A 27,293-nucleotide genomic window follows, 5' to 3' on the forward strand; every position below is an offset into this window, starting at 1 on the left:
GATTGACGACGCTTGTGAACCCGGCTATAAACCGAGCTTGGAGTCCAACCGAGGCTCTAAAGGGTTGCCGGTTCAGTGATTCTCACACGGTATCGACCACGTGAGCCAACCGAATCACGTGTATGTTACATTTTTATTTGAAGGTATTATTCACTCGTAACTTGAGATTTGGCGCTCATTCTTTGATGAAAGAGAAAACAACTATTTAGTTCAGATGATTACAACGCAAGTTGCAAAAAATATCCCACATCAAAGATTGTTTTTGTATTTCGTATAAAGAAGGCTACTGGTACAAACAGTGATCTATCATAATTTTCAACAAAAATAAACACGCACACGCTGCCTTAAAAGGAAAAGTATATTATAGGCGACATTGGCACTTTTACATGTGCAATGTTATTATTGAGGGTCTGTGTAGCCGTTGTTTTGGTGCGGTCTGCGACTGTTCTTGCTGTTGTGTACTTAAGCAATTCGAAATGTTATACGTTTCCTATTTGATGTATTTATTTTTTTGCGATTTTTCTGTTCCTACACTTTGCACTCCGATCGTTTGTTTTGCTTATTGTCGACACGTTGACCCGCTCCTGCTAGACAGAATCGCTTCATAGCTCATCGGATCTCTCCAGGATATTTAGATTTAGATTTCATGATAGCACTTCTAGATTTGAAGTTTTCGTGACTGCAAGGATCCATACTCTTTGGTTTTTTCGGTAAAGTCATGTAGGTGAAAAATAAAAAGGCTTGTGTTGCTTCCAAAACGTCGTGATTTAATTTAGTTATTTTCATTTTATTTTCACCTACTTTACCGAAAAAACAAAGAGTATGTCCATGATAGCACATTTACAGACCTTCGTTATTCCACTGCTGGATGAAGGCCTCCTCTTGCCACGTCAGTCAACTTGGATTATTTGACCACGCTCAGCCACCCTGGGTCAGTGTGGGTTGGCAGAGATTCAGGGTCAGTTCAGATCTCGCTTGCCAATGATGTTATAGCCAGGAATCAAACTCAGCTAGCCAGATTCAAAGCAGTGCGCACTAGCCATGTTGCCACCACTCCCCCAATGCTCTTTAAACAATAGTGGCTGTATTTGGAATTGCTCATAACTCAACTTTATTTGACCAGATAGAGCCCACTGAGCAATATAGCTCTTTTTCAGAAGCGAACTGGTGTTCACAAATCACGTGGAAATTTACAGCAGCCAAATACTCTAAACTCATGTTTCTAAATATGGAAAGAAGAATTGGAGGACCCGGAGAAAAATCCGCGTGACAACGGGGAGAAACACACCAAACTCCAAATATACAGCAGGCGTCAGGGGCCGGGATCAAACCCACGACCGCCTGTATACCAGGCGAGGTGGTTAACATCTCGCCACCGCGACGCCCCAAATCAAACTCGAGCACACTTTCAATTAACAAAAAACGAGCACAACAAGAACCATTTAACCTTTTTTTATTGTTGCTACATCAGACCGAAAAAAATCACACCGAACTTCAAAGTGGTCTGATGGTACAAGGAGTAATGTGATACTGTTTCTCACGTAACGCATTCAAAACTACCCATAGTAAAGCTCAAAAACGGGAACTTTTCTGAGCCCAAGCAGAACATGGTATGGCACGCAAGCGAGGCTGTATGGCACAAGTGAGCTGTCTTTCGGGTCAAATGAGAATCGTTGAAAACACTGAAAGGCGGTCGAAAAAAATAAAAGCAAAAATGTTATCGCAGAGGAAAACATTTCATTGGAGTTTGAAATGTCTTTACTACAAATCCTAGAGGACACATTCTAACCATTGGCTGTGGTTAGGGGTTAATTGTGATGAATTGGCATTAGTTTTAAGATCTTTTTTGAAACTCAAACGCGTTGTTCACTTTCTGTAAGGACATTTACGTTATAGCAGGTGGCAAGGTTTTGGATTTCCGCCGCATCGTTCGAGCATCGACAAACGCGGCGTACATGTCAAGTTCTCCCGAGAGCTGCGTCCCGACACACCCTGCACAACAAAGCCTCCAGAAAATCGAAATTTCTCCAACAAAATCATCGTACAATTCTCCCGTGCAGCGCGCATCTTCAATTCACTCCACCACCACCGCCACCATTTAAGATGTTTTTATAAACAACAAGACGGAACACAATGTTATCATTGTCAGTTTCCGTCGCCCCCGCTACGCGCTTTACACGGGTGTCTCGCCGCAAGTACGCAAGGCTCACTCCATGAACCGGGCATGGAGAAGCGCCGAATGACAAACCAGCGCACTGCCAAATCGATTCCAAGTGGAAATCGGCGAGCGGTAGAGCAGGCCAGCAGCGGAGAGAACCACATGCTCGGTCGGTGTCTAATCCCCCCCCCCTCCCCACTTTACAAACGCATATCGGGTCTCAGAAACAACAAGCCAGGCTTACGGTATCACCACGAGTGGTTGGCATTTCACGCTGGATTCCATTCAAACGTGGTTTGCAATCCGTCGGGATTCGGGCTTATTTTCTTGTAAGACATTCTGTGCAGGAATTGTGGAAAATGTTTAAACGAAAACATCGAAAACATTGTTTCTTATGCTCCTTTTTCGAATGTGTTTGTGTGTGTGTGCTGTGTGTGAACCATGAAGCAATGCACGAACTTGTGTTTGTCTGCATGTATCTGTGCATCTCCGTGTTTATGTGTGTGTGGCTATATCCGCGTGCGAGTCTCAAGCGTGCTGGGTGTGTGCTCGAACGTTTCTGCCCTTGTGTCTGTCAGTGTGCGTCTGTGTCACCACGTGTCTACGTGCCTCTGCGTGTACGTGTGTCAGTGTCTCTCCACGCTGTGCACGAATATTTAGCCTCCTTTTTTTGTTTAAACCCCACTTAGATTTCTGAAAGCTTTTCGAACCGGGCGGCACTCGTAGCCGGGAACCAACCCTAAATCTGTTCATCAGTGGCCTGTGAAGTGGGATTTGACACCAGGAGTATAAGAAACACCCGGGGAGTCTCGAATATTTTACAGAACAGCTAGGGGCGGCAGTAAAAGTTTGCTGGTAAAAAAAATCATCTCGATCCAAATGCACGCGACAACCCCTTTAAAGCCGGCGTGGAGTGCGAGGAATGCTCGCAAATACTGTCACTGCGGCTTCGGTGTTCATGACCACGTTTCCCCGCTGCTCAAGCTTTTTAACAAACAAAAAAAGGCCCTGCTGTTCAGCGGGATTTTACACAGCGCTGTTCATGTATTTTGGTGGCAAGCCGACTCAACACGATTGCCGTCAATCGCTACGTTTCACGTTTTTTAAAAGGATTTTAATTTTTTATTTTCGGAAAATAAAAATGTAACCGTTGCTTCTGAATAGATAATACTGCCGCTTTTATCCGGGCCGTAATATAATTCGGCAAACTGAAATGGACTTATTTGTCGCACAATTGAATCGGATGATTTGTGGTGGTCCTATTTAGCCTCTATTCGGTGGAAAGTGTCTCTAAGATGGGGAAAAAAAGTCAGCCGATGGAAAATGACTGCTGTATAAACTTTCTTAACGGAAAAATAACCTGCGCCATGGTTTAGAATGTTAATTAATCTAGGTGTGAAAAAGAAAATACTGATTGCGTAACATCTCAAAACGCGAACATAACGAATGCGCGCGTTTCTTTCTTGGTAGAATAGTATCCCCTTCGTGTTCATATGGTTCCATGTCCATTTTGTTAAGCTACAGATTAACACTGTCACACTGGCTCAAAGATCGCCAACACGTTACGGCTCTTTCAATTCATTGTGAAACTCGGCGGTTTGGAAAGCAACAAGCAAATCGGCCACCTCCCCCCCCCCCCAAGCTCTCGAAAATCTCCTTGGAATGGGGTGCAAGCTTGCAAAGCAAAAGGCTGCATCTATCGTCTGCATCACCGAAGAACCAACATCGGCCAATCACACGCCAGGATACTCGAGGTCGTAGAATTTCCCGAAATGGTAACAAGAATGCCCATGATTTACTCAGGGAAGCCACACCGAGTCTCAGGGACTATTTTTCAGGAGGATCCTGCTGTATTTGGATGTTTGGGCCAATTGCATGTCCAAGTGTTGGGCTTCGTGAGTGCAGGAAATTTGGAAAACCCGGAGAAAAAGCCCCACTCAGAGAGGGTGTCACACTCGGAGCTGCACGGAGAGGTTAAATCCACAGACTAAATTCATTGAGTGAAGCATATCAATCTGTGGACCCACGCTCATGTGCTCGACTGTCTCATGGCACCTCTCAGCCCTCGCACCTGGTGGTCACCCACCCAAAGCTTCCAAGACGGGGTGCATTCGAAATAATTTGGCCAAAATCCAATCAAAATCAGCAGCACGGGAAACACCGCCAAGGCTGGGCATTAACGATCGTTTTGCTGAGCAAAAGCAAAACTCGAGAGCAATATCCCGCACGTGCGATTGGTTTCCAAAAGAGAGATTGGCTCGACTGCCATGAGTAATTTTGGAATTCTCCAGGATCTTCACCCGCCAAACGATGATTTTAAAGTAACAATAAATCAAACGAAGCCGCGCCACGCAGATCGATTCCTCCCGGACATTTGTATCGCCGGTGCATTTTAACGGCTCTCCGATGTTCGCAATATCCGATTGCGCTTTGCGTTCAGTAAAACCGCCGCGAGCGATCTGGCCGGACGGAGGCTGTGGCCATGCCGACGGAGAAACAGCGTTTAAAGTGATTTTTTTTTCTTCTTTACTCTCACATGTAAGCGTAAATCACAGACACACAGTTTCACTAAAAAGCCGACCATGCGGAAAGCAAGACGGGTGTTTGTGTTGGAAACCCACCGGCCAAGCCGCTAAGCGGACTCCGAATAGCCCCTAGCTCTCCCCTACGCACGCCTCTGCCTTGGATACTTTTCAAAAAAATAGACTTTACAATATCCCACAAGTTTCCTTTCCCCCACGAGATAGCACGCCGAGGCTCTACGAGCCCAAGAGATGATTACGGGCGGAAGTTAGCCTTGTGTTAAAATCTATTTTTTTTTTGGAGTAACATCCGTGACAATAATTTCGCGGTTTACATTCTAAAAAAAAAAGAAAAAATTTGCAGGAACCAGCGGGAGTTGCTTAACCGCACCGCGTCCGTCCGTATGAACGTCGGCAAAACGCCTTCCGATCCCTCCACCCCCCCCGCCTCACACAAAATCCTCGCTACAATTCATGGCGGATTTATCTACGACGGGCGACGGCGTCGCGGCACTGCGGACGGGAACGCTGCAGCGGGACGATTTCCAACGGCCGCATTTCCACCGAGGAGACTTGTCCTAAATAAATGCCCACCACTTTGGTCACGGGATCAGATCAAGCTACCACGCATACGAACCATGTGTTCGTGACAGAAGATACTCAGAACCGAGTGAGTGTAGCCATCGGTTCCCCTCTGATGTCATGTCTCCGGCCATGCTCTCTCCAAGTATCATGTGGCAGGGGAGGAAGTTTTTGGGCGAGAACCAGGATGGCGCAGGGCTTTCCTTGAGGCCAAGTAAGCGATATATTAACCTTATGGCTGTACCCCGGCTCTCGCACTGTCCGTGGTGCAGTCGTTTTTAGCCTCTGATGGTCGGCGATGCGGCAATCGACTCATCTCGACGAGCTGTACACGATGCACCACTACGGTACATACCACGAGCATTCAGAGTTTCAGCACAATCGTCCTCGCTGCGTTTCGAAATCGCGGAGTAGCACTGATTTCGGAATGATTGGTACCCCAGTCGCGGAGGTAAGTACACCCCTGGGAAAAATAGTGTCCCAGAAATAACATTAATAATTGGCTCGGCCATTTTGTATTCTTTTCTTCCCCGGGGTACCGCCATAAGGATCATATAGTTAGTTCTGAACAGATCAGTTAACGTCAGAAGAGACCTGATCAGAACGAACGGGGAGAGGGGGGCTGTTGTGTACCCCAGTGTGGCCACGCGTTCATCACGGCCGGGAGTGGGAAAGCATCGAGGCCGAGACCGTGGGAGCCCAGAGAGGTGGGTTCACGAACCATGGCAGATGTGTCCGAAGACTCATGGTCCCCACTAAAATCCAGCCCCAATTGAGTTCCTGAAAGTGCTGGTATTTAACTGAAGCTTAAAGTAACCATTATAACAGGACCAGAATAGAACCAATGCTAATCCATTGCTGTAAGGGCGATGACTAATTAATCCTTTCACACCAAAAAGCCATTCGGGCCAATAATTGTTTCACAACCCCCCCAAAGCTTTGGAGTAATTAACAACCACTTACTAAATGTGTTACAATTACCGCGTTTTTCTAGCTCAGCCGAACCCGCCGCCCACTCTCCCCTCCGGAGCCCACGCGGTCACATGGCGCGCCTGGGGAGGAACTTCCACCCCACGGCCCGCACATTCACCGAAGGACACGGCCACAGATGACCCCAATCGGAGCCACACGACCCCAACCGCAGGCCTCCCACGCCTTTCCCGAGTGCCGACCTCTCAAGGTTAACAAAGATAAGACAAAGAGCCCCCCCGTATAGCCTTCTGTTGGGGCAAGTGCTGTTAGCGAGCACCTATGAAGGCCGACACGGTACACGAGGGGGTGGGTGGCCAGCACCGCGCCCGACCGCCTTTCTCTCCCAGTGGCGATGTTTACACACCGCACCAGGTACTCATGTAAGGCCGAGTCGACCTAGGGGATGAGGCCCAGGATGGGTTCAGATAATCGTCACCGGTGTTGGCCTTGAATACGAATCGAACTCGGGTCACCGGACTCGTAGCGCAGTGCACCAACCACTACAAACCTGCTCCCGGTCTTTGTCAAGGTTAACACCACCACCACCCCCCACACCCAGCCCTCACGCACACTCGAGTTGTTTCGTTACAAGTTCGACATTAAGTCAACAAGTTCGTTGAAACCCGCGTACGGATCCTTCACGTTTGCCGTCGCGACCCGCGTGCGCTTTGCCAGCGGCGGACTCTCTGCGAACGTTGGGCAAACGTGGAGGAGCGGCAGAGGCTTTGACTTGAGCTTTGAGAAACCCTGGGGGGGGGGGGGGGGGCGTGTTACCCCACGCCACTCGGGGAGTCTGGATTAATTAGTGGAGGGGGGGGCGCTAATTAACACGTCTTGCTCTAAGCATTGGACCGTTTGGTTTTAGTCAGCGATGCAAACACAAGCAAACACGCGCGCATACATACACACACACGCGCACACACACATGTACGTACACTAACGCGTATATACAGCATATATATTTATATACACTGTATACACACACAGAGGACTCGGTTAGTCAAAGATTTCAAACTAATAATCCTACCGGGAGTTTTTTTTTTTAAAGCTGGCTGATTGGCCGAAATCGGCCGCGTGATTGGGGTCTGCGTCAAAGACTAACACGGGCAGCCCGAGCAAAGCGGTGTTTCCTCCTCCATCTCGGCTCGTTGCTGTAAAACAAACACTCGGCTGCAAAGCTAAAGTGCTGCCCCCCCTTACAAATGTCACTCCAACCCGCCGCCTGCCAAGGCCAACCCGGGCTGTGTGTGCCACCGGTGTTACTGGAACGGGAGCTCAACCCCGGTTTAATTATACAGTACCGAGGGCTCCCAAAGTGACGCACAAAAGACCTTTAACCCTGTGTTCAGATCGGAGGTGGCTGTCACGCCTCGGGCCCTGTCGCCCTGCCTCCGTCGGGGCCACCAGCCACACAAAAAGCCAATAAGACCGTAAAAGGGCATCCACTCACCCCCTCTTTCTCCTCTCACTCACCACCATCACCCCCCCCCCTAATTGCCGCTGCCCCCCTAATAATCCCACAAAGTCGATCGTCGAAACGCTTCGCCGATCGATCCACGCTCGCTCGCACAAATGCAACGGCCAAAACTTCGCACAACCCCCCCCCCCCTCCCGTGGATGGGTCAAACGCAAGCACCAATCGATTGGACAACGGGGCCATAGAGCCCGGCTGACGTTGTCGCCGCTTCGGGCTTTCCCACGTGCGGAAATGCGCAACGTCTAAATGGCAAAAAAATCATACCCCAGAACCGGTCCCATCCACCACCATCCCCGGTCTAATTTGACACCCCACGCCCCCCCCCCCCCCCATCTCGTGCCAGGGTTGAAGCCCTCGGAATCGGATTCGAAGCATTCTCACACCGGCAAGGCCTGCGGCTATTTCACTCTTAAAGGACCTAGTGTCCTATAACTTAAGGATAATGTAATCAAACAAGCTTCGTTTGCAGCAAGGTAGAGTTAAACTTCTCCCCGCGGGCATGCAATCGGATTACTGTACTTGCATTTCTTTAAAGACCACCTGTGTTTTTTTGTGGCTTGCCGGAAACAAGCCGCTGCGACCTTGCAAATCGATGCTGCCTCAGGAGGGAAACACACGCCTGGCTGCAAATGTGGCCTGCGTGAATTATGTTCTGCAGGCCTCTACAATGGCAACTCGTTTCTTGGTTTTGGAATCTCAGCCAAATTTTATTTGTGGACCTTTTTGATTGAGATTATTTGTCCGAACTATTTTCATTATCAGCCTACAGCCCAGTGGCCTATGCATTTTTTTTGTTTTAACACTGTAAAATTATCTTCCTAGAAATTGGTTTTGATTGTTGTTGTTGTAACACTGGGAAGCCAGCGCACATGCACGCGCCGGTCTCCCTATGGCTTTGAAATTAAATGTCCAAATATGGTCACTGCATCATAGGCCCTGTGCTGTGTTTTGTTTGTTTAAACTTCTGCGTCTCCTCCCCCCTCCGTTTGTGACAACAATGAGCTGTGCTTTGAGGCACAGGGGTCGTTTGGGAACAAACTTAAAGTGGTGAAGATGGTCACGTAAAAAAAGTAAGCTAGAAAAAAACCCACCAGGCTGTGCAACAAAAAGAAAAACTTGCCCAAATTACTCGTACATTCAAATATATTAACCTTAAATGAGCCTTCAAATTAAATAAATGGAACGATGCACTCGCGCACGCACAAAGTTTAAAAAATTAAGTCACATTGGGAATGGTTAGTGTTTTTATGAGTCATGCAATGATGCTTTAAAAAAAAAGGGAATTAACAAAAAATGTGAACTTTAAGATCTTTGTGGAAATGAGTGTGGCTATTTTTTTTCGTCTCAAAATTTTTGGGTTCTCAAAATTGGCCATTTTGGGTGAAAAACTAAATGTATGCATTTCGTTGTTGAATACGCTGGGTAAGTCGATTGTAAAAGTATGCAAAAAAGTTTGCATCGGTCTTTATCAAAATCGTATTCAAGGTAAAATGTGCTTGGATTATATACTATTGCACGGTTTAAAAGTTGGTAATTGTGCCCAAAAAAATATGGCATTAAAAAAATGTCTATACTTAGTTGATTAAACGGTATTGTATATTCCGATAATCGAATACAAATTTGAATGTCAGTGCAAGAGCCAATCATAAATTACTTATCACTATTTTATGGGATGGGTTTCTTAAATTTTGTCATGGCATTTTCTGTCCTCTCCTAAATACAAAACGTTGTCATTGCATGCAGGATGTTATATTTAGTGTGATTTTAAAAAAACTGGTTACTCTTTTTTCCAAAGTGGAATGCAAGCTTTAAGATTTTGATTTGTGTGTGTTTATTTAAATGATAAAATAGTTTAATAACCACCATCACTGTGCATCGGTATGCACTCTTTACCACTATGACCTACACTTACTTCCTGTGCCTTTAACTACAGCAATTAACCCCCCGTCCCTTCGTACACCCACAAATTGGCCAATGGTGAGATGAAAAAAACAACCTAAAACAGAATGAATACAAAAGTAAAGGGAGAATTAATAATACAAACAAAACAAAATAAACCAACAACGGCTGTAATAACAAACACCGGAATCTCATCAATTACTCATTGGTAGCAACAGTTTGTTCTGCGTTCACTGTCAGCTCGATGCCCTCCACCGCATTTTCGGATGCCCCTTGTTTCTCTGACGCTGCCGGTTTGGCATCGGCGACCGCCTTGATTTCCGGAGCGGCCACCCCGGCCGCCGGAGGATCCGCTTTGCTGTCGCTCGCCGCCTTGCCCTTCCCGTCGGCGGCCGCCTTGCCCTCTCCAGCCTTGCCCGGGCTCTCCGCCTGCGCCGCTACCGCCTCCGTCGCCGACTCCTTGGCCGGCGTGGCCGGCGACGTCACCACCGTCGGGGGGTTCGGCGGCTTCGCCGAGCCGCCCTCTCCGGCGGCTCCGGAGTCGGCCTCGGCTCCTTTCGGCTCCTCCTTCTTCTTCTCCTCTCCCTTGGCCTCCTCTTTGCCGCTCGCCGCCGCGGCCCCCTCCTCGGCCTTCGGCTTCTGCTCGTCGGGTTTGGCGTCGGCGGCCGCTTTGTCGTCGGCCTTGTCGGCGCCCGGGGAATTCTTGACGCCGTCTTCGGCGGGCGAAGCGGCGCCGTCGGACGTCTTTCCGTCCTCCTTGCTCTCCTGCGCTTCCGTCTTGCTCTCCTCGCCGCTCTTCTCGCCCTCCTTGTCCTTGGCCTCGCTCACGTCGTAGCCCTTTTTCTTCTTGCTCAGCTTGCCGCCCATGGTGCCGACGATGCCGGTCTGCGGGGGGGGGGGGGGCAGTGGGCACAGCGGCAAGGCGATGGTGAGTTCACCGGTAGCGCCGTGATGTCAGCGCTCTCTCCACAAGGGCAGACTCAACAACGATGCGCTTCACGTGTTGCGCCGCATCTCGAAGGGTTTATCGTGCAAAACGAATGCTCAAAAGGTTTGCAACGTACGATAACAACCAATTACTGTTCAAAGAAACATGCAAACAAATAGAATTTAACTATATAATCATGCTGGTGGCACTTGACTCATTATAAATTGAAGCACTGATCCAAGCTCTCACAAAACAAGGCCTAATAAAAAAATGGAAAAATCTAATAATGGACAATGACAACGACAATTCAATAGAAGCTGAACAAAGCGCACAAAGAAACATTGGCATAGCGCATGCTTGGATTTGCACCGAGAGATACAAATTGGAACACGGATCAGAAAACAAATACAAAATTAGAGACGTCATATAGACAATTGAAATAAGTAAAAGGGCTTGGCAGGACACATGGCTAGAAGGGATGATGATAGCTGATTGCCGAGACTAACGATGAAGTGGCATCCAATGGAGAGAGAGGATGCCCTGGAGCACGGAACTCGCCGTGGTGGTGAGATGCTAACTCCCTCGCCTGGTATACATGTGGGTTCCATCACGAACCTGACGCCTGCTGCATATTCGGAGTTTGCATGTCTCTCTCCCCCCCCCCCCCGTGGTCACGTGGATTTTTCTCCGGGTCCTCCGGTTTTTCCCTCCACACTTAGAATCAACGTGCATTGAGAGTATTTGGCTACGGAGATGGAGCAATAAGAGAGAGTTTGTGACATGGCAGGACTTTGAGGGATGGTGTCGGTGTGGTGACCCCTTCATCCAGCATGGTTCATGATGATAATTAGAGTAAAAATTAAGCAACCGCAGACTCAAATATCGGTGATTTACTACTGACAATAATCATAATAATTTACATTTTTAAAATATTTTTTTTATTGCCTGCAACAACTAAATTAACGTTCAGCCATTTCTTTTTACCACTGACAATGATGATAATCTTGTTCATGACAACCATCATTTTTATAATAATTTAACATGAAAATGATCTTTGCTCAGAAACAGCAAGCTCTACAAAATAAATGTAATTACACATTTACACGTAAATATAAAAAAGCAACGGCAATTATTTAATCGGCAAAAGGGGACTCAACATTCGGTGATTTGCTACTGATGATTAGTTTAATGGTAATAAATTCAAATTATTTAGTTTTGCGTATTCATTGGAGGTTGGGCCATCGACTTGCTACGTGAGAGAACCCGGTCTCATCACACGCCACTTGAATCCAAATTCAAACCGAAGATCCCAGTGGCGCTGGTTCAGCACTCGGAGACTTGAGCCACATCAAACACATTCCTGCGGAGGGAGCTGGTAGGAACGTTGGGTTGCTCGGTCAATGGCCAGGGTCAACGGCGGCGTGGTGTATTCCGCAAATATGCCCGACTGTGAGGGTGAGCACAAGCCGGCGTGAGTAGGTTAAACGTTGAGTTTTATAAGGGCACCAAGGGGTGACCAGCCCCTCCCCACCCAGCCCCACCCCTCCCCACCCTCCCCGCCCAGCCCCTCCCTACCCTCCCCACCCAGCCCCTCCCTACCCTCCCCAACCAGCCCCACCCTCCCCAACCAGCCCCACCCAGCCCCTCCCCACCCAGCCCCTCCCCACCCTCCCCTCTCCAACCAGCCCCACCCCTCCCATTTTTGGATGCACGATGGACGGACACAATAATCCCCTGTGGGCTGGTGAAACCAGGAGGTTCCTACCAGTAAAAAACAATCACCATCATCAGCCAGGATCAATCCATAGCTGGATGAAATGCAAAACAAGCAGGATGAAGGAGGTCCCCCTACTCTTAAGATCGAACATGTCAAGCGCGGTTACAGAAGCTGGAAAACCCCACGCACTCAAACTCTACACAGATAGTCTGTCACCAAACTATTTCATGTACTGCCTGTTACAAGCACGTTGCTGCCCAGCAGAGTTAGCAGCTGAACCACATCTTGACTCCATCTATCCATGATCCACTAACCCCACCTCCCAAGTCACAAGATTACCGAGGCATGAATCACCACCATACCCGGGAATTGGAAATGAACTATGATATAATGCAAAGTGATGGTGATGATGCTTTTTCAATCATTATAATGGATTGCCGATCACTTATTTTTGGTGCTGGAAAAACAATGCAGGTGGTGACAGTTGTGAAGCTGACGAAGGTGGTGGTAGTAGTAGTAGGTCGGCGGTCGTAATGCTTGTGGTAACGATGGCAATGAAAGCGACAATTATGGTTTTTAAATGGCGATGAACACTATGGTCATGGTGATGATGATGAATGTGGCGAGTGATAGTGGTGATGGTCATGGTGATGAATGTGGCGAGTGATAGTGGTGATGGTCATGGTGATGATGATGATGAATGTGGCGAGTGATAGTGGTGATGGCGATGGTCATGGTGGCGACTTATCGTGGCGACAATGAGAGACGTTCTGAGTGATCGTGGTGGTGATGGTGATGATGATGGAGATGACAGTGGTGGAAGCTGCACTGGTAGCGTTGGTTTAACAATTACCACATAAAACCCTTGCGCTCCGAATATGTAAACAAGTGAGTGAAAGGCCCACACGTCTCCATAATGAGAGCCCATGCCACGGGGTGTCATCGACCCAGAGAGTCTCACAATTATGGCTTTGTTTTATGTTTGACAGGAAAACATTTGCACGGTGATCTATGCCGATCAATTCCGGCCCGACTTCAATAGACAGTTAACACCCACGATTGATTGGGCCCACGTGACAGATACGAACCCCGATCATGCATATGCTTCTTTTGTATCACACAAAGGCGGCGATTGACGCACCGAGGAGTTGCACACTGCCTCCCATCTCGTGTACACAATTCCAGAGGGGCGATAAGATTCAAGTTCCACCGATCGAACCTTGGAACCCCAATGAAAACACCCAGCGCCCTCGCACAATTCTTATGGCAGGTGGGTGGGTGAATGGCCGAGATCGGATCGCCCATCGCTGCTGCCGCCGCCTCTGCTACTGGACAAGATGAGCAAACATTCGCTGGGTGTAAAAATCACCAACTCAATGCGCGTAAATAAATCTCTCGTTTCAAAAATTAATCTATCTTCCAAAAATGTATCTCTTAAAAGGTTAACATTTAAATGTATGTTTGGCAGCACAATGTCGCATATTCTAACATCGCATATCCGACCTGACCAATTAACCGTTCACAAGCGGTTCAGTTTTTGTGCCCTTTGTAACTGTCATTTTCTATAGATGTTCACATATACAACCTTTTAACATATGCGCACTTGCCTCATTCCACCAGCGAGTCAGACACGTAACGTTTGACTGTAAGACGCACATTCAGTCCTACCATGTGGACATGCAGCTCTTTAATGAACTCAATGTAAGCTTGACCCATATAAAGCAGGTCTGACTATGCTCAAGCTCAAAAAAGAAAACCGGTCCAGAACTTGCCAACTTAAATCAATTCTGCTGGGAAATAAACGTTGAAATGTAAAGGGCAATAATCAGAAGCATTTATGATTCAAACTAGAACATAATTGGACCTAAAGGCCCCTAGGCTACCATATAGCAAACAACGCAGAGACATCGTGTTGATTTTTAAGCCAAGCGAGTGGGCTTTGGTCGGACACGTCCACTGAAGGTACGATTGGTCAATGGACGGGACTAGCGATGGAATGGCAGTGCGAGGTGTCCACCGAGGAGATGGAGCCTATTGGAGTGGCTCACGTACAGAAGAAACGAGATAAAAACTGTGACATCGCAGCACCGCGCGTGATCCACTCGAGAGTGGAGAAGCTTCCTGCGACAGTGGAGAGGGAGACTGTGGGCTGACGATGATTTCAGATGCGCATATTAACTTTAGAAAAATGTTTTTGAAAACCACAAACGTATTGCTGGGTGCAGCACAGATAGTGCTGTGGTAGAGGCAGGGGAGTCAGCTAAACACATTTTTGTGAAATGCTTCAGTTTGTTATTCGGTTTTTGTGCTGGTACCCAGGCTGAAACTATAACATCACTAAACTTTAAACCCCAGTTTTTAAATATTCGTCATCCTTCGACCCAGGCGATTCATTGAACCGTCTCAATTCACGGCGATAGTTACAGTTTAGGATACATTTCTGTTTAAAGCTTTATTGTTTTATTTTTTTTATTTCCCTTCTACATGACTTTACCCAAAGAACCAAGAATATTTGAGGATATAATTAAGTTTGCCTTGCTGGTATCGTCTCTCTTGACTGTGCCGTCGGTCTCGTCTTCACCATGCACCAACTACGAAGTTGGTGCGTCATCTCAAAATCGGTCTAATTTTTCTGTTGGATCCATCCTGTCTTGTCTGTACCCACTCTATCCGCTGTGCGGTTAAGCATCATTCGTACTCCATTTACTCATCTGTAATGCCTGACCTGTACCGTCGTTTTTAATGTCCCTTGAACTGCCCGTCGAATCTGTACCGTCCCGCTCGCACCGTTTATGCCGTCACATCTGCGATGTGTCTGCACGGCATCATCGTTTGTCCTGCGCATCTCATCGGTGCTATTTAGCTTACACTGCCCGCACAATCAGCAATGTTTCGCTCCCTTTTCGTTCGTACTATTTATTGTTCATTCTGACCAAACACCTCAAGGAACATTTGCAGTAATAAAGATGATAAAATCTTACGCTCACGATGCATGCATGAGCATAGCAGTCCATTTGAATCGATTAATCATTACATCTACTGGTTTAATCCTGAGTGATGCCCAGACATAGACTCGCAATCTCGGCAGTGTTGGCACACTATAATACTTGATTTATCTTCAGCTAGCTTCAAATATTATATGTAAATAAGTAGTAATCTTCATTCGTGACCAGGTGGCAGCACATTGAGCATACAAGTTCATTTTTCAAAGGAGACCTGGAATCACAATAAACTCGTTTAAAAAAGTTTTTTTGTAAACAACGGTTTTATTAACAACTTCGTTTAACTCGCGGTCTTTGAGAAGTTCGTCAACGGCGCCTGAGATACACGCGGCGCCTGCTTCTTGTGCGAGCCGATTCCACAGTTTAGGGACCGCTGTTTCTGACCGACACAAATATATATAAATAATAAGGCGTCCATATAAAATGTAAATTGCGAATTAATTGATTGATGCCGATTTTGGTACAGGCATGCATTGTCACCAGATCTGAATACGCGTGGAAAACGTGGAATTGATTGGACAACGGGAAGTAGACGAAATTTTGATTACAAGATTTGACCACGACAAACAGAGGAATCAGGTAAAACCGTTGAAAAACCTCCGCACTTTTCGTCTCACCGTGGCCAATAAAAATTGGTACCACTTTGTGGGAAATCAACATCAATTAACCAGACACAGCGTCTTGGCCCCTGCCATAGAAATGCCGAATTTCCACCACCGTTGTCACTGCCCCATGTCTGTTTTGAAGAGAGTGAACACCCATTTTAGCTCAAATCATAAAATAACAAAATATTGCCAATTAAAACAAACACATTCGACATGAACTCAGGAACTCTACTGCTCGATTGAAGCCCGATAAAAAAGTTATCCTATTTTTGGTTTTTATTATTTTACGCTATTACTTTGAGTAAACTCTACTACATGACTCATGCGATAAGTGAGACAGTGTGCACATAAACGCATGCCGGGGGTCTTGTGACACAGCCCACGCACTCCCTGCCATTGGGGAGAGGGGATTGGGGGTGGGGTATGAATGATTAACAGAGGTCTGCCGCCAGAGAAGCAATAAATTACTGGAAAAGGCAGGAAAAAAAAATCATGCATACGCGTGGATTACTGCAAATTTCAGATTATAAAATGCACCTTTTCCACCGCTGCATTTTAAAGAAATCCAGAAAATGGCACATTGTCCTCTGGAAGACTAACCTCCCATGTTCACTAGGAGACGTATCTTGAGGAGTACCCTTGGCTTATAGCATCTGGCCGTTCACCAGCATCGAGTCAACAGAGCCGGACTTTGCTGATGAGAAACTGCGTGACAAAACGAGCCTAGGTTTTCTTGTATTGAATCATTTCTGCTGAAATTATGGACTACCATAATGTGGTGGGGGACCGCCGCTGGGTTGTGTAAAAAAATACCGTTATGTGGAGACAAGATATGAAAGGAAACCATTGTCTGCTCATCCATTTCCCCATTTTAAAGCAGCACATTCAAAATCATCTGCCGGAAGACCAATTCTCAATAACGACCGTTTTCTCTGGATTGTAAAAACACGTTTCAAAAAAATGATACCATTGTTTGGGGCAAGTCTTACTTTGTGAAGTATCTTATAATCCCAAAAAACATCAGTTACGCTTTCCAACATGCAATGGTCCTCGGAAGTATATAATTATCAGCACGGAAGCGGCGATGGCAAAAACCATGCTTGCATATTTGCAAATAGTCCCTTTTGGTTTGGTCAATGCGTTCATGAATGTGGCTTTCTCCACTGTTAGTAGCCAACAGCAACACGACTTGACGCTAGAGTTCTATTCGCATTGGGTTATCGTGACCCCGCCACGTTACAGACAAGACAGCAAAGAGAGCTACTGCACTTTCAACTTTGGTTGGGAAAACAAGAAAAAAATGGCCTCACCACGCAATGCTCACTCAGGAATCCCAAGTGAATTCCTGGAGCTCATATAACCAAACGCAGACGCTCTCCCGTGATGAGACAAAAGGTCTGAAAAACAGCGGGAGATGAAACCCAAAACATGCTGCTGTTTGCGAGGACGGGGAGCTGAAAAAAAACTATGCCACTGGGGTTTTTTTTATCGAAGTGGGGGCGACATTAATGTGTAACCATTTTCGCTGTTTATTCCAAAAATAGGGTGGAATGCACCTCAATTAGTTGGGATTTCCGCATGACCAAAACAGCTGACAATGAGTCACGGCCAATGTGTTTTTTTAAAACATATTGAACGCATAAAGGATGACTGCACGATATATAAAAACAAGCTGCATCAACTTAATGTTGGGTTCCACTGTTTTTTACAAACTCCTCTTGTGTTGAACACAATAACAGTTTAACCTTGAGGCCTTTGTCAATTTACTCTGGATGAAAGGATCCGCATGCCGTGGGAGATTATTGGACCATACTTCACCGCACTTGTTAGGGGAGGGTTGATAAAGAGAGGGACGGGATACAGGACTAGTTTAGAGATCCACTTACCGCTGATGGTAGCTGTGGTTATGAATTGATATCGAGTTACTGGGTTGTATGTGCTTGCCATTGCACCACGACTCCCCCCTCATACCATCACAATGTCCTCTATTTACCCAGAAAAGGTCCCAATGAGTTTTCGTGACTCATGACTCCTGATGATTCATTCACAAGTCTAATGGCTAATTTTCAGAAGAGGGCCTTCATTGTGATGTTTGGCTAAATCGATTTACTTGAGTGTATGGAATGTAAGAGGAAACTGGATTAACCATAGACCACCCATGCCTCCAAGGTGAGATGACTCAAAGCGCTGCACAGATGGGTTCAATAATTAATTTCATGCACTGCTATATCCTGGCCACCCTGTAGCCCAAGTAAACAACAGCCGGTATTCCCAGGTAGGTTCCCATCTGAGTACTTACCAGGATAAACCTGCTCAGCTTCCAAGATCAAATACACTTCGCGTGAAAAGAGAATGTGTTATGGATGACCAAATTTAAAATCTGTGCACCGCAGTCCACGTGAATTCGTGTACATTTTTCCCCATTGTATTCTCAGACGTTGACAACTCTCGTCCTAAGTACACATGGTGGCATTAGTTTATACCGACGTGTCTAAACATCTCCGATTAAGACTAGCTTTACTATTTGTTGCAGCAAACTCACCCCCCCCCCCAGAAAAACACGTATGAGCAATAGGCTTTGCGGGGGAGGAAACCAGAGAAAAGCCACCATGAACACGAAGGCATAACAACCAAAAAACACTTCAGTAAAACATTTGTTGTATATAAAATCGTGTAATGCGAGAACTGGTTTCTGTTTACACAGGGGGTGATTATGTTTATCAGGGCACATCTAAAAACCCTTCCATAACTCCTGTTTTTAAACTTCTCACTATCTGGCCTCGTGGCATTCCATCCATGGCACTTCGACTCATAACTGTAATTTAGCAAGCTCAGGTCCATACTGTATTTTGGATCAACTCATTCCAGAATTTCTCAGGAGTTGATCAAATCGGTACTGCTTGGTGAACAACAGGCTTAGGTGGTGGACTGGCGCCCGCCATAGGAATGTGGAATCTCCACTAATGTCTCAGGGCTGACCACACAAGAGTACCACCACATGCTCAATGCTGCAAAACATACTTTGACATTTTTTACTGATTACAGTACATCACTTGTACCATTATCACCAGAAGGAAGCGGGTGCCTTGGGTATTGGCGGTGAGCTGTGCACGAATAGCTTCGTAAAATTACACCAACAATCATCGACCAAACTACAGGGAAACAAGTCAAGCCTCCAATAGAGGAAAGACGGATTTGACGAGTGACATTATTTCACAGCACGTTCCGATTCTACTTGTTCTGCTTTCAGAAGAATAAAGCTGGACAGCTCTCTGATGTGATTTCTGGCTGCAGTTATCGGCACGATATCTGGCATTTTTCTCCACGTGCTTCTTCATAAGCGGAGTTCATGGCGGCTGCACATTTCTAGACTCGGCTATGGCGTCGCTGGCTGCTGCCGTTCGCCATGCGATGCGGATTCATCAGCTTCGTCAATCGAGCACAAGTAGCTTCCCAAGTCGGTTCCTGAAGAAGATCCCAGCACGGGGAGCGAACAACACATGCGGCGCAATCCGTAAACACATCGGACGGAGCCGCTTTTCGTGCCCATGCGCAAAACCACGCAGAAAAACAACGCAAACACCAACATCCTTCCCATGCTCGTCTCGTGCCACATTTATTTGTGCACGCAAATAAATAATGAATAACATTGTTTGCAAAAGCCATCGGGCCCACACAGCATTCTGGTGGGCAGGGGGGGATGGGTGCATCTTATCTGTCGCGCTGGTGCAGTACAAGCAACCCCCGGCTGGGTTTCATCAACAATCGGCGTCTCAGCAGGAGAAACAGGAGGGCCGACCTAGAACATTCCGTGCAAGTCAGTTGCAGACTAATGAAGCTGTACACGCGCACAGATTGGTGTGGCTCTCGTGTGTCATTGTTTGCAAAATCTCAGCAACAGGGGTGGGGAGAGACGGCAGTGATTGCCCGCCTGGCTTTGTTGAACTATTTACTCAACCGAAGATAAATAATCTATGGGCACAGCACTTGTGAGCTCGTAAAACACGTTGCTAGGAATGCATTCCTTCGGTGGCAAGTGGCTTCCATAGCAATATTTGGCGATGGTCAAACAACAACAAAACTGCTTCAGAAAAAATTTACACGTTGCAGTTTTTGGAACGTTACGAGCGTCGATTTGCTTCCTAAGCGCGCCGTTAAATCTCCGTGAGCAGGGCAACGATGCCAGCTTGAAGCAATTACGGCGTTGGTAGAGAGTGTGTAACTACAATAGCATCTGTTGGCTATGCGCGTGTCTGCTGCTCTAAGCCCTGAGAACACAAGGGAGCATGCGTTCTTCGTTTTGCTGCGGGGACCAAGTGTCCCCCCCCCTCCGACATATTTTCGGTGGCATGTCCGACATGTGGGTGCGGTGGACCTACCAAGTTGGCCGCAAACGCAGATGACATTATTTTTATTTTATTCAAATCCAATCAACCAAACCCGGCGATTACTTTCATCAACTAACAATCAACTTGTATCTCGAGTCAAGACGATTGCGTCTGATCACACACGATCATGCGCAAAACCAAATCAGGCAACTGCGACTACCCAACCCATCATCTTGTGGATGTTTTTAACCTTTTAACGTTTCACTTCTCCGGCGATTCCGAGGACTTGTCACGATCCACGGTCACACACCGAATCAAGGAGCAGCTCTGAAATTGCCTCGTTTCAACGTCTCGTTTGCTCCGTCAGTCTCAGTCTAACATTAGCATATCGTTCCATTCTGTCATCGTGTTTTAAGCAAAGTCAAGCGTTTTGAGCCAAGGCGCTCTTATAAATTTACATCAGATTAGATTTACATATCATTTTCATAAATTATTAATGCTCTAATTGCCACATGCTCATGCACCGTGAGCATAAATCGATTGTAATCCTGGAGTCCGTGCATCGCCCCATGAAAACTGGATTACAAGGGATGGGGGGGGGGGGAATTACTTAAAATGCAACAGCAACGCAAGCTAACATTTTCAGCATCGCCAGCCACATAACAGCAGCACGTTGTGTATAAATAATCTGTTTTCCAATGCAGAGGTGACGAGGTTGAGATAATACAGAGCTGAAATTAGAGGAAAAAAATTATGCTCTTTTGTGCAGTCATTGGCGACCGCTCTGACACCATCAAACTCACTGCACTAGAGATCCCGGTCACATCACGGGTGGCTGGCCATATCCGAGAGCCCAGAGACTCAGCCATGCCAACGCATTGCTCCGGCATGGCCATCATTATCCCCTTAATCCGCGTGGCTACCTCAACAGTGCCGCGCGGCACGGCTTGAAACCCACAGAGAGCGACAGGACACCAGGTCTGGCACTCACACTGCGGACAAAACATTCTTTGTTGTAAAACCTTGCATTCTCACACAAATGTACTTTATTCCTCAGTTGATCAAACATTGCCCTTCAGGCTAGCTCCTTTGAGCAAGTTCAAATCAGAGGCAGGCGTCAACTCGGCCCATTGTCCCTCCAGGGTTGATAAAAAAAAACGTAACACTTTAGGGACCCATCTTCTTGGTTCTTTCGGAAAAGTCACGTAGAAGGGAAATAATAAAAATAAAACATAAAATACAATTCTCACGACGTTTCGGCCACAACGCAAGCAGCCGTCCTCAGGTGAAGAACAGGTCTGTCGGAAAGACAGCGTCTGAATCATTCAGATGCTGTCTTTCCGACTTTACCGAAAGAACCAAGAAGATGAATCCCTGCAGTCACGAAAACTTTAAATCAAAACTTTAGAGACCGTTAAACAACAGTGAGGATGAAGCAACCCCTGCCAAGGTAACGTGGAATTTCCCTCAGCTGGTGCAGAAACACGGAGACTGATCTAAAAAAATTGATTTAAAGCTCGAAAGTGTGCTCAGAAGCATGGAGAGATACATGCTTGGAATTGAGACGGGTAAGGAAACAGATTAGAAAAGATGCAGATTAGGCATCACATTTACTCGCGAGTGGGCTTGGGCAAACCACATCTCAAGAGATGACGGCTGGCAGGCCGTCCACCACAGAGATGGAGCAATGAGATCAGCAGCTCTGTGCAGGCGCTCGGGTGGATCGTTGCATCGCGTGACCACGAAAGACGTCGACGGCTCGGGGGGGGGGGGGCGCTGGTGGCGTGTGGCCTCCATCCAGCAGCGGACGATGCCGACGGTGCAGCAGGACCACCAAAATAGGTTGCCGACCGCCCGGGTTCTCAAGATTCTGAGCAGAAACGCGCTCGGCCGTTTGCGAGTGGCGACGGTCGACGGGGCGAGCGGAGGGAACGTCAGCGGAGGCGAGCGAGGGCGTGACATTTTGGCCGTCGTTAGCGCTGCCCGATGACATCAGTCGGCCTCGGCTGGGCCCCCGTCGTCACGGCAACGCAGATGCGCTCAGCTAAAAATCAATAGGTGTAATCAAAACGCTGCTAGGGCGCCAGCAGGGGCCAGAGGGCGTTACCACGGTCCTGAAATTTTTCGTTTGTTATCTCGCCAAAAGAAAAATGTTGACGAATTGCAGCTTGACCGTAGGTTTTTCTGCTTCTTCTGTTCACGGCACCCGACCCTTGCCTGTCTTGTCACAGTGAACAATTACCGACTCGATTATTTTCCCGTCCAATTATAGAGTTGTTGAATTTATGGCACGGCCGGAAACTTTACGACAGTTCCTGAGAAATGTACACAATATCCTCTTCTCCTGGCGCACACGTGTATCAAAATTGATGATCCGAGAAGAAAACGATCATATTTGTCTTTCCCTCCCCCACAATTGTATTACAATTGTGCTATTGGAATCATATCAGGAGGGGATGAAGAATCCATTTGGAAATCGCCAAGTAATGACTGCGGAAGATCTCATTCGTGGGACTTCCCAAAAATCCATCAAGAATCCTTTTTTAAATGCAAGTGACAGCGGTTGCACTTTCCCAGACTGGCTCGTGACCGTCAAAACCAATATTTGTACCGCTCAGAAATGTAATTTAGCAAAATAAAATTGGAAAAACCAAAGTTTACATAAGGATTGCTTTTGTGACTGGGCCGGGTTAATCATTGGCAACTGCTCAGATTTGAACCCAGGATATCAGCTGACCCCTGGACCACGCAGATTATTTTTTTAGTCATCTGGCTTTCATATATTTTTTTTAAAGGACTCCTAACCTTGGACATGGGAAACCCATAGCATAAATACATTACAGCAGACGGGGGTTCATCAGGGCATTTTCCAGGGAATTAAAATTAACGATTTTAAATCAGAGACTGCGAGGAAATGAATCCAAGCTAACTTGACACCCCTGTGCTTGGCCAGCTGAGCAATCGGCTAACGGCACGCACATCTTGTAAAACCTCCGATCCGTTTCGATTTTTAGTGAAAAGAGTGCATTGAATTAATAATAAATTAATATTCAGCATTTTGCTTAAGGGCCTCCCCCACACCTGGGTTAATGGGGATATGTTTAACCAAACAGTACCACCGTGGTCAGTGCTAGTGGTGGTGGGGGGTGGGAAGCAAGACCAGTTCCAGATATCACTTGCCACTGATGTTAGTCGTGGCTTGGATTTGAACTCATTTTGCCAGGTGCATAGTTACCCTTGCAAGGGCATCACCGAATCTCAACTCGTTTGCGACCCTTGCAATTGGCACAAGACTGTTTTTTTAAGAATGAAAAGTAATTATGATAATGCACGCCTTTAATATAGCGATTCCGAGGAGTGGGTGGATCAAATGGAGATAGAATTTGCACGAGGCTGCCTGCACTGCAATTGCGTGTTTGTACGTTACTGCACAGCAAACGGGTCTCTGACAGGTGATGTGTAAGTGGAGTTTAAGTATCCTTCTCTGGTATGCATGGGGTTTTCTTCTGGCTCTCCGATTTCCTCCAGCATGCATAAAATACTGAATACTAAATCGCACCAAACATCCCAAGATGGACCCTTCCTGAACAAACAAAAAAAACGAGTCTACAAACTGTGAGGCTTTCCTGAATAGACACGGATTAAATTACGTATTCCGGCTGCAGCTTGACATTATTGCCATTGTTATATTTCATGGTCCGAGTGGATGAAACGGTCTTATGGGTTTTTCTGACACCGATCCCCGACATGGAAAGCTTGCAACACTGCCATTTGCTATCGCTGTGCATTTCAATGCAAGGATTGTTTTTTTCGAAATATATTTATATATTTTTGTCACACTGCCTCTGCTTGCGAGGCGTAGGCGTACAGCAATAACTATTCCCATCACGTGCCGCACTGCGCTCCGTGCACAGCTCATTAAACCAACATCTTACATTGAATGCACTGATAAATGAATGAATGCGGCGAGAAATGAATGAATTAATGAAAAATCTCTTGCAAATAAATAACCCGACTAGCCTCGGTAGCCATAACGGGTCAATTATTTATTTTTTGCACCGACATCAAATTTAACAATTGAACGTGGAAAAAAAGAATTGCCTCTCTGCTGTCGTGCCTAATACCATAATGGCATAATCCAAATGTCAAAATAGGTTTACTGCCGAAACCATCAGCAGACGATAAGCAAAATGCGCCGAGTAGGCTCTGGAACTTTTTGTTGTCGCTAAATCTATCATTTCGCCTGCCAATGTTTTCCACTGTGCGGAGCCACAGTGAAAGATTTGGACGCATGCCCCTCATTGGCACAATGCACGTCGCCAGTCAATGCAGCCCCCCGTCAGTACAGCCCACGCTGCTAGCGACCATGCGACGGCATTGCTTTGGCAAAAGGAGGCGACCACGCCCATCGTGGGTCTTCTGTTCTCTCCGTGAGAGCAATTGGGGGGGGGGGCACCGCTTGGTAGAGTGGCTTTAATGATCGAGCCAATTTTTCTACAGGTACAATGTTACTCAATGTGACTGCAATTGTGATGGACTCTGGGTAGCACGGCGTTTTAATGATGAATAGAGGACACTCACGCTTGGGTAAAAAATATTGATACCAAAGACTGAGATTACAGAAATAAATAAATATTATCTCGTGTAATGTACAGCACTTCATCAATCCACTGCTAAACGTAGACCTCCCCACACATTTCAGTCACAGGGAGCTGCAGACGAATGGAAAAAAACTGGGCTTGATAAATAATAAACCATCAAATACGGAATACTTGTACGTATGGAACATTGATATTTCTCACGTGAAGAGAGATGTAGCAATGGCTCGCTGATGCAGGTGAAAGTGAAATATAATTTCACAGACAAGGCCAGCTTGCTGGAATGTTCAGCAAAAAAAAATATTAGTTAAATGATGTTATTTTACAAAACATATTGTGAAACCCATTGCATTAACTGCATGTGCGGTATAAGGAGAGGCTTTGGGAAATTTTGCTAAATACCTTCTATGAAAATTCTGGATGATAATTACGCTATATGTGTTGCTAATCCTGGAACGCTAATTACAGATTAGAGGGATGATTTTTTCCAGCCCCTAATTGTGCAAGGACTTGATAATCTAATGTTCAATGCATTTCCTCTGCTAATCAGTATGAACACATCAAACATCGGTCTCTCCGCCATTGTGCCATCCACCAGTTAGCACATCATTAGATCATATTAGTCTCCTTGGATATTTCTGAAATCACACATGCAAGCACGCATGTGTTGTTTTAGATATTTTACCACGTGCAAATATTGCTGTGTTAAGAAATACATGTGCATTCACCAATGGAGCATTTTAATCACCTTAATATTTTTAGATAAACATTTGCTATGATTCCACATCATCAGCAAGGATCAATCCACTGATAGATGAAAACCTCCCCCAAAGCTGTAGCCATCTATTAGATTTTATTATTTGTATATGTTAGATTATGATTTTCTGTAATTTGCATACCATATCAAATCATGATTTTACAGGTAGCGTTAAGTTAAATTGACAAATACAATATAGGAGTCAATATAAAAAAAACATCTGAAATTTCAGGCAAATAAAAGCATACTGGGTACGTGTCTTCTCTGGTTCCCAAAGCACATTGCAAAGATAAAAACAAATATTTCAGCTAATGAAATAAAGGAGAAATATAGAAAAAATCGTCTAAATGCATTAACAAATGTGCGTAAATGTCATGGGGTGAAACACCACAAAAAAAACGTATACATATACTCTTTGGTTTAACTGGAAAATTACTGCACAAACAGGCGAATGAGATGGCTCAAATGGACGACATAAATGTGGCATCTCGGATTTAAATGTTGTCTCCAGACATATAACAGACCGTAGCATCGAGAAATATCCAACCCATTTAGTGACAACGGTGCACATAAAATGGCTGGAAGGAAAATATTAATGAATTAACCTTTTTATCACGTCGATAATAAAACGCCGATAAAAATGAGACAAATAAATTATGGCCAAAGGGACATGCAACGGTGGTGGACACGGATTGGTAAAGCAGAAAAAAACCCGGTAAGAAATAAAATAAAATGTAAGGAGACATGAGCTGCGTGTGAATTATATCCACAAGCCCCGTCTGCTGTATCTCGCTTGGTTACTGCAAAAAAAAACCCGCCTCGTTTAATTTTCGAAAAATCCTGCCAGTAACCTTCTCGCGTTCCTCATCTTAATTCGCTAACCATTGCATTTTCTGTTACATATTAAAAAACCAACAACAGTCGCTAAGAAGGCAATAAGCCTTGCAAAGAGCAATTCGCCGTAAAATAATCACCGACCACAATAAAACAATGGGGCGATATTTTTTTATTTAATTAGCGCAAAAAGACCGCTGTAGAAAAAGCACAACGCACGCATATAATCTCCCCCCACCTCCTCCTCTGCCTTAAAACACACACACAATACGCTTGCTAAAACGTGTGCTTCGCGAGCAAAATCAACATTCTGGCGGTAAGAATAACCGTGTTAAAATTGCGTGCTTAGCGGATCGTCCTTTGCGTACCTTGTAACACAGAAAGCGCTCGCAGAGTCTTCTTGTCTCTCGCTGCCTCTCCTCTCGCCCGACGATGGCAGCAGGGCAAGAGCTGCAATTCTCAAAATGGCTCGAGAACGAAGAGAGAGAGGGGGGGAGGAGGAGGTTCGGTGGAAGAAGAAGCAAAAAAAAATCTACGGGGCGTGAGATTTAAAATAAATAAAGCAAAGCGTGAGGGAGGGAGGGGGACGTGAGGGAGGAAACGATAGGGGGTGGGTGGTGGTGGTGCAGCAGCAGAGGATTTTGTTATTGTATTCGCGCTTGAGTTGCCGTGCCCAATGCAACAGTGCCACCCGGTGGTTAACACGCTTCACTTTGTACGTTGAATAATAAATTCGTTTAAAAACGACGACGACGACGATTTTATCGACAACTTCGTTTAACTCGCGGTCTTTGAGGAGTTCGTCAATGGCGCCTGCGGTTTGTGCGCGACGATTCCACAGTTTAGGGACCGCGGCGTTTTTGACCGACACACAAATAAATAAATAATAACGGGGCGTCCATACACAATGTAAA

General features: G+C 46.1%; 1 protein-coding gene across 1 annotated transcript; it reads right to left on the reverse strand.

The window, feature by feature from the left end:
• Positions 1-1,437: 1,437 nt before the first annotated feature.
• BASP1 (brain abundant membrane attached signal protein 1) lies at positions 1,438-26,905 on the reverse strand. The gene is made up of 2 exons (XM_078875760.1): positions 26,748-26,905; positions 1,438-10,495 (listed from the first exon to the last, which is right to left on the reverse strand). Exon 2 carries the CDS (start codon positions 10,475-10,477, stop codon positions 9,809-9,811), a length of 669 nt encoding a protein of 222 aa, XP_078731886.1. The 5' UTR covers positions 10,478-10,495; positions 26,748-26,905; the 3' UTR covers positions 1,438-9,808.
• Between the last annotated feature and the right edge of the window lie 388 nt (positions 26,906-27,293).

This window comes from Lampetra fluviatilis, chromosome 42 (genome assembly GCF_964198595.1).
Source record: "Lampetra fluviatilis chromosome 42, kcLamFluv1.1, whole genome shotgun sequence".
NCBI classification, from domain to species: Eukaryota; Metazoa; Chordata; class Hyperoartia; order Petromyzontiformes; family Petromyzontidae; genus Lampetra; species Lampetra fluviatilis.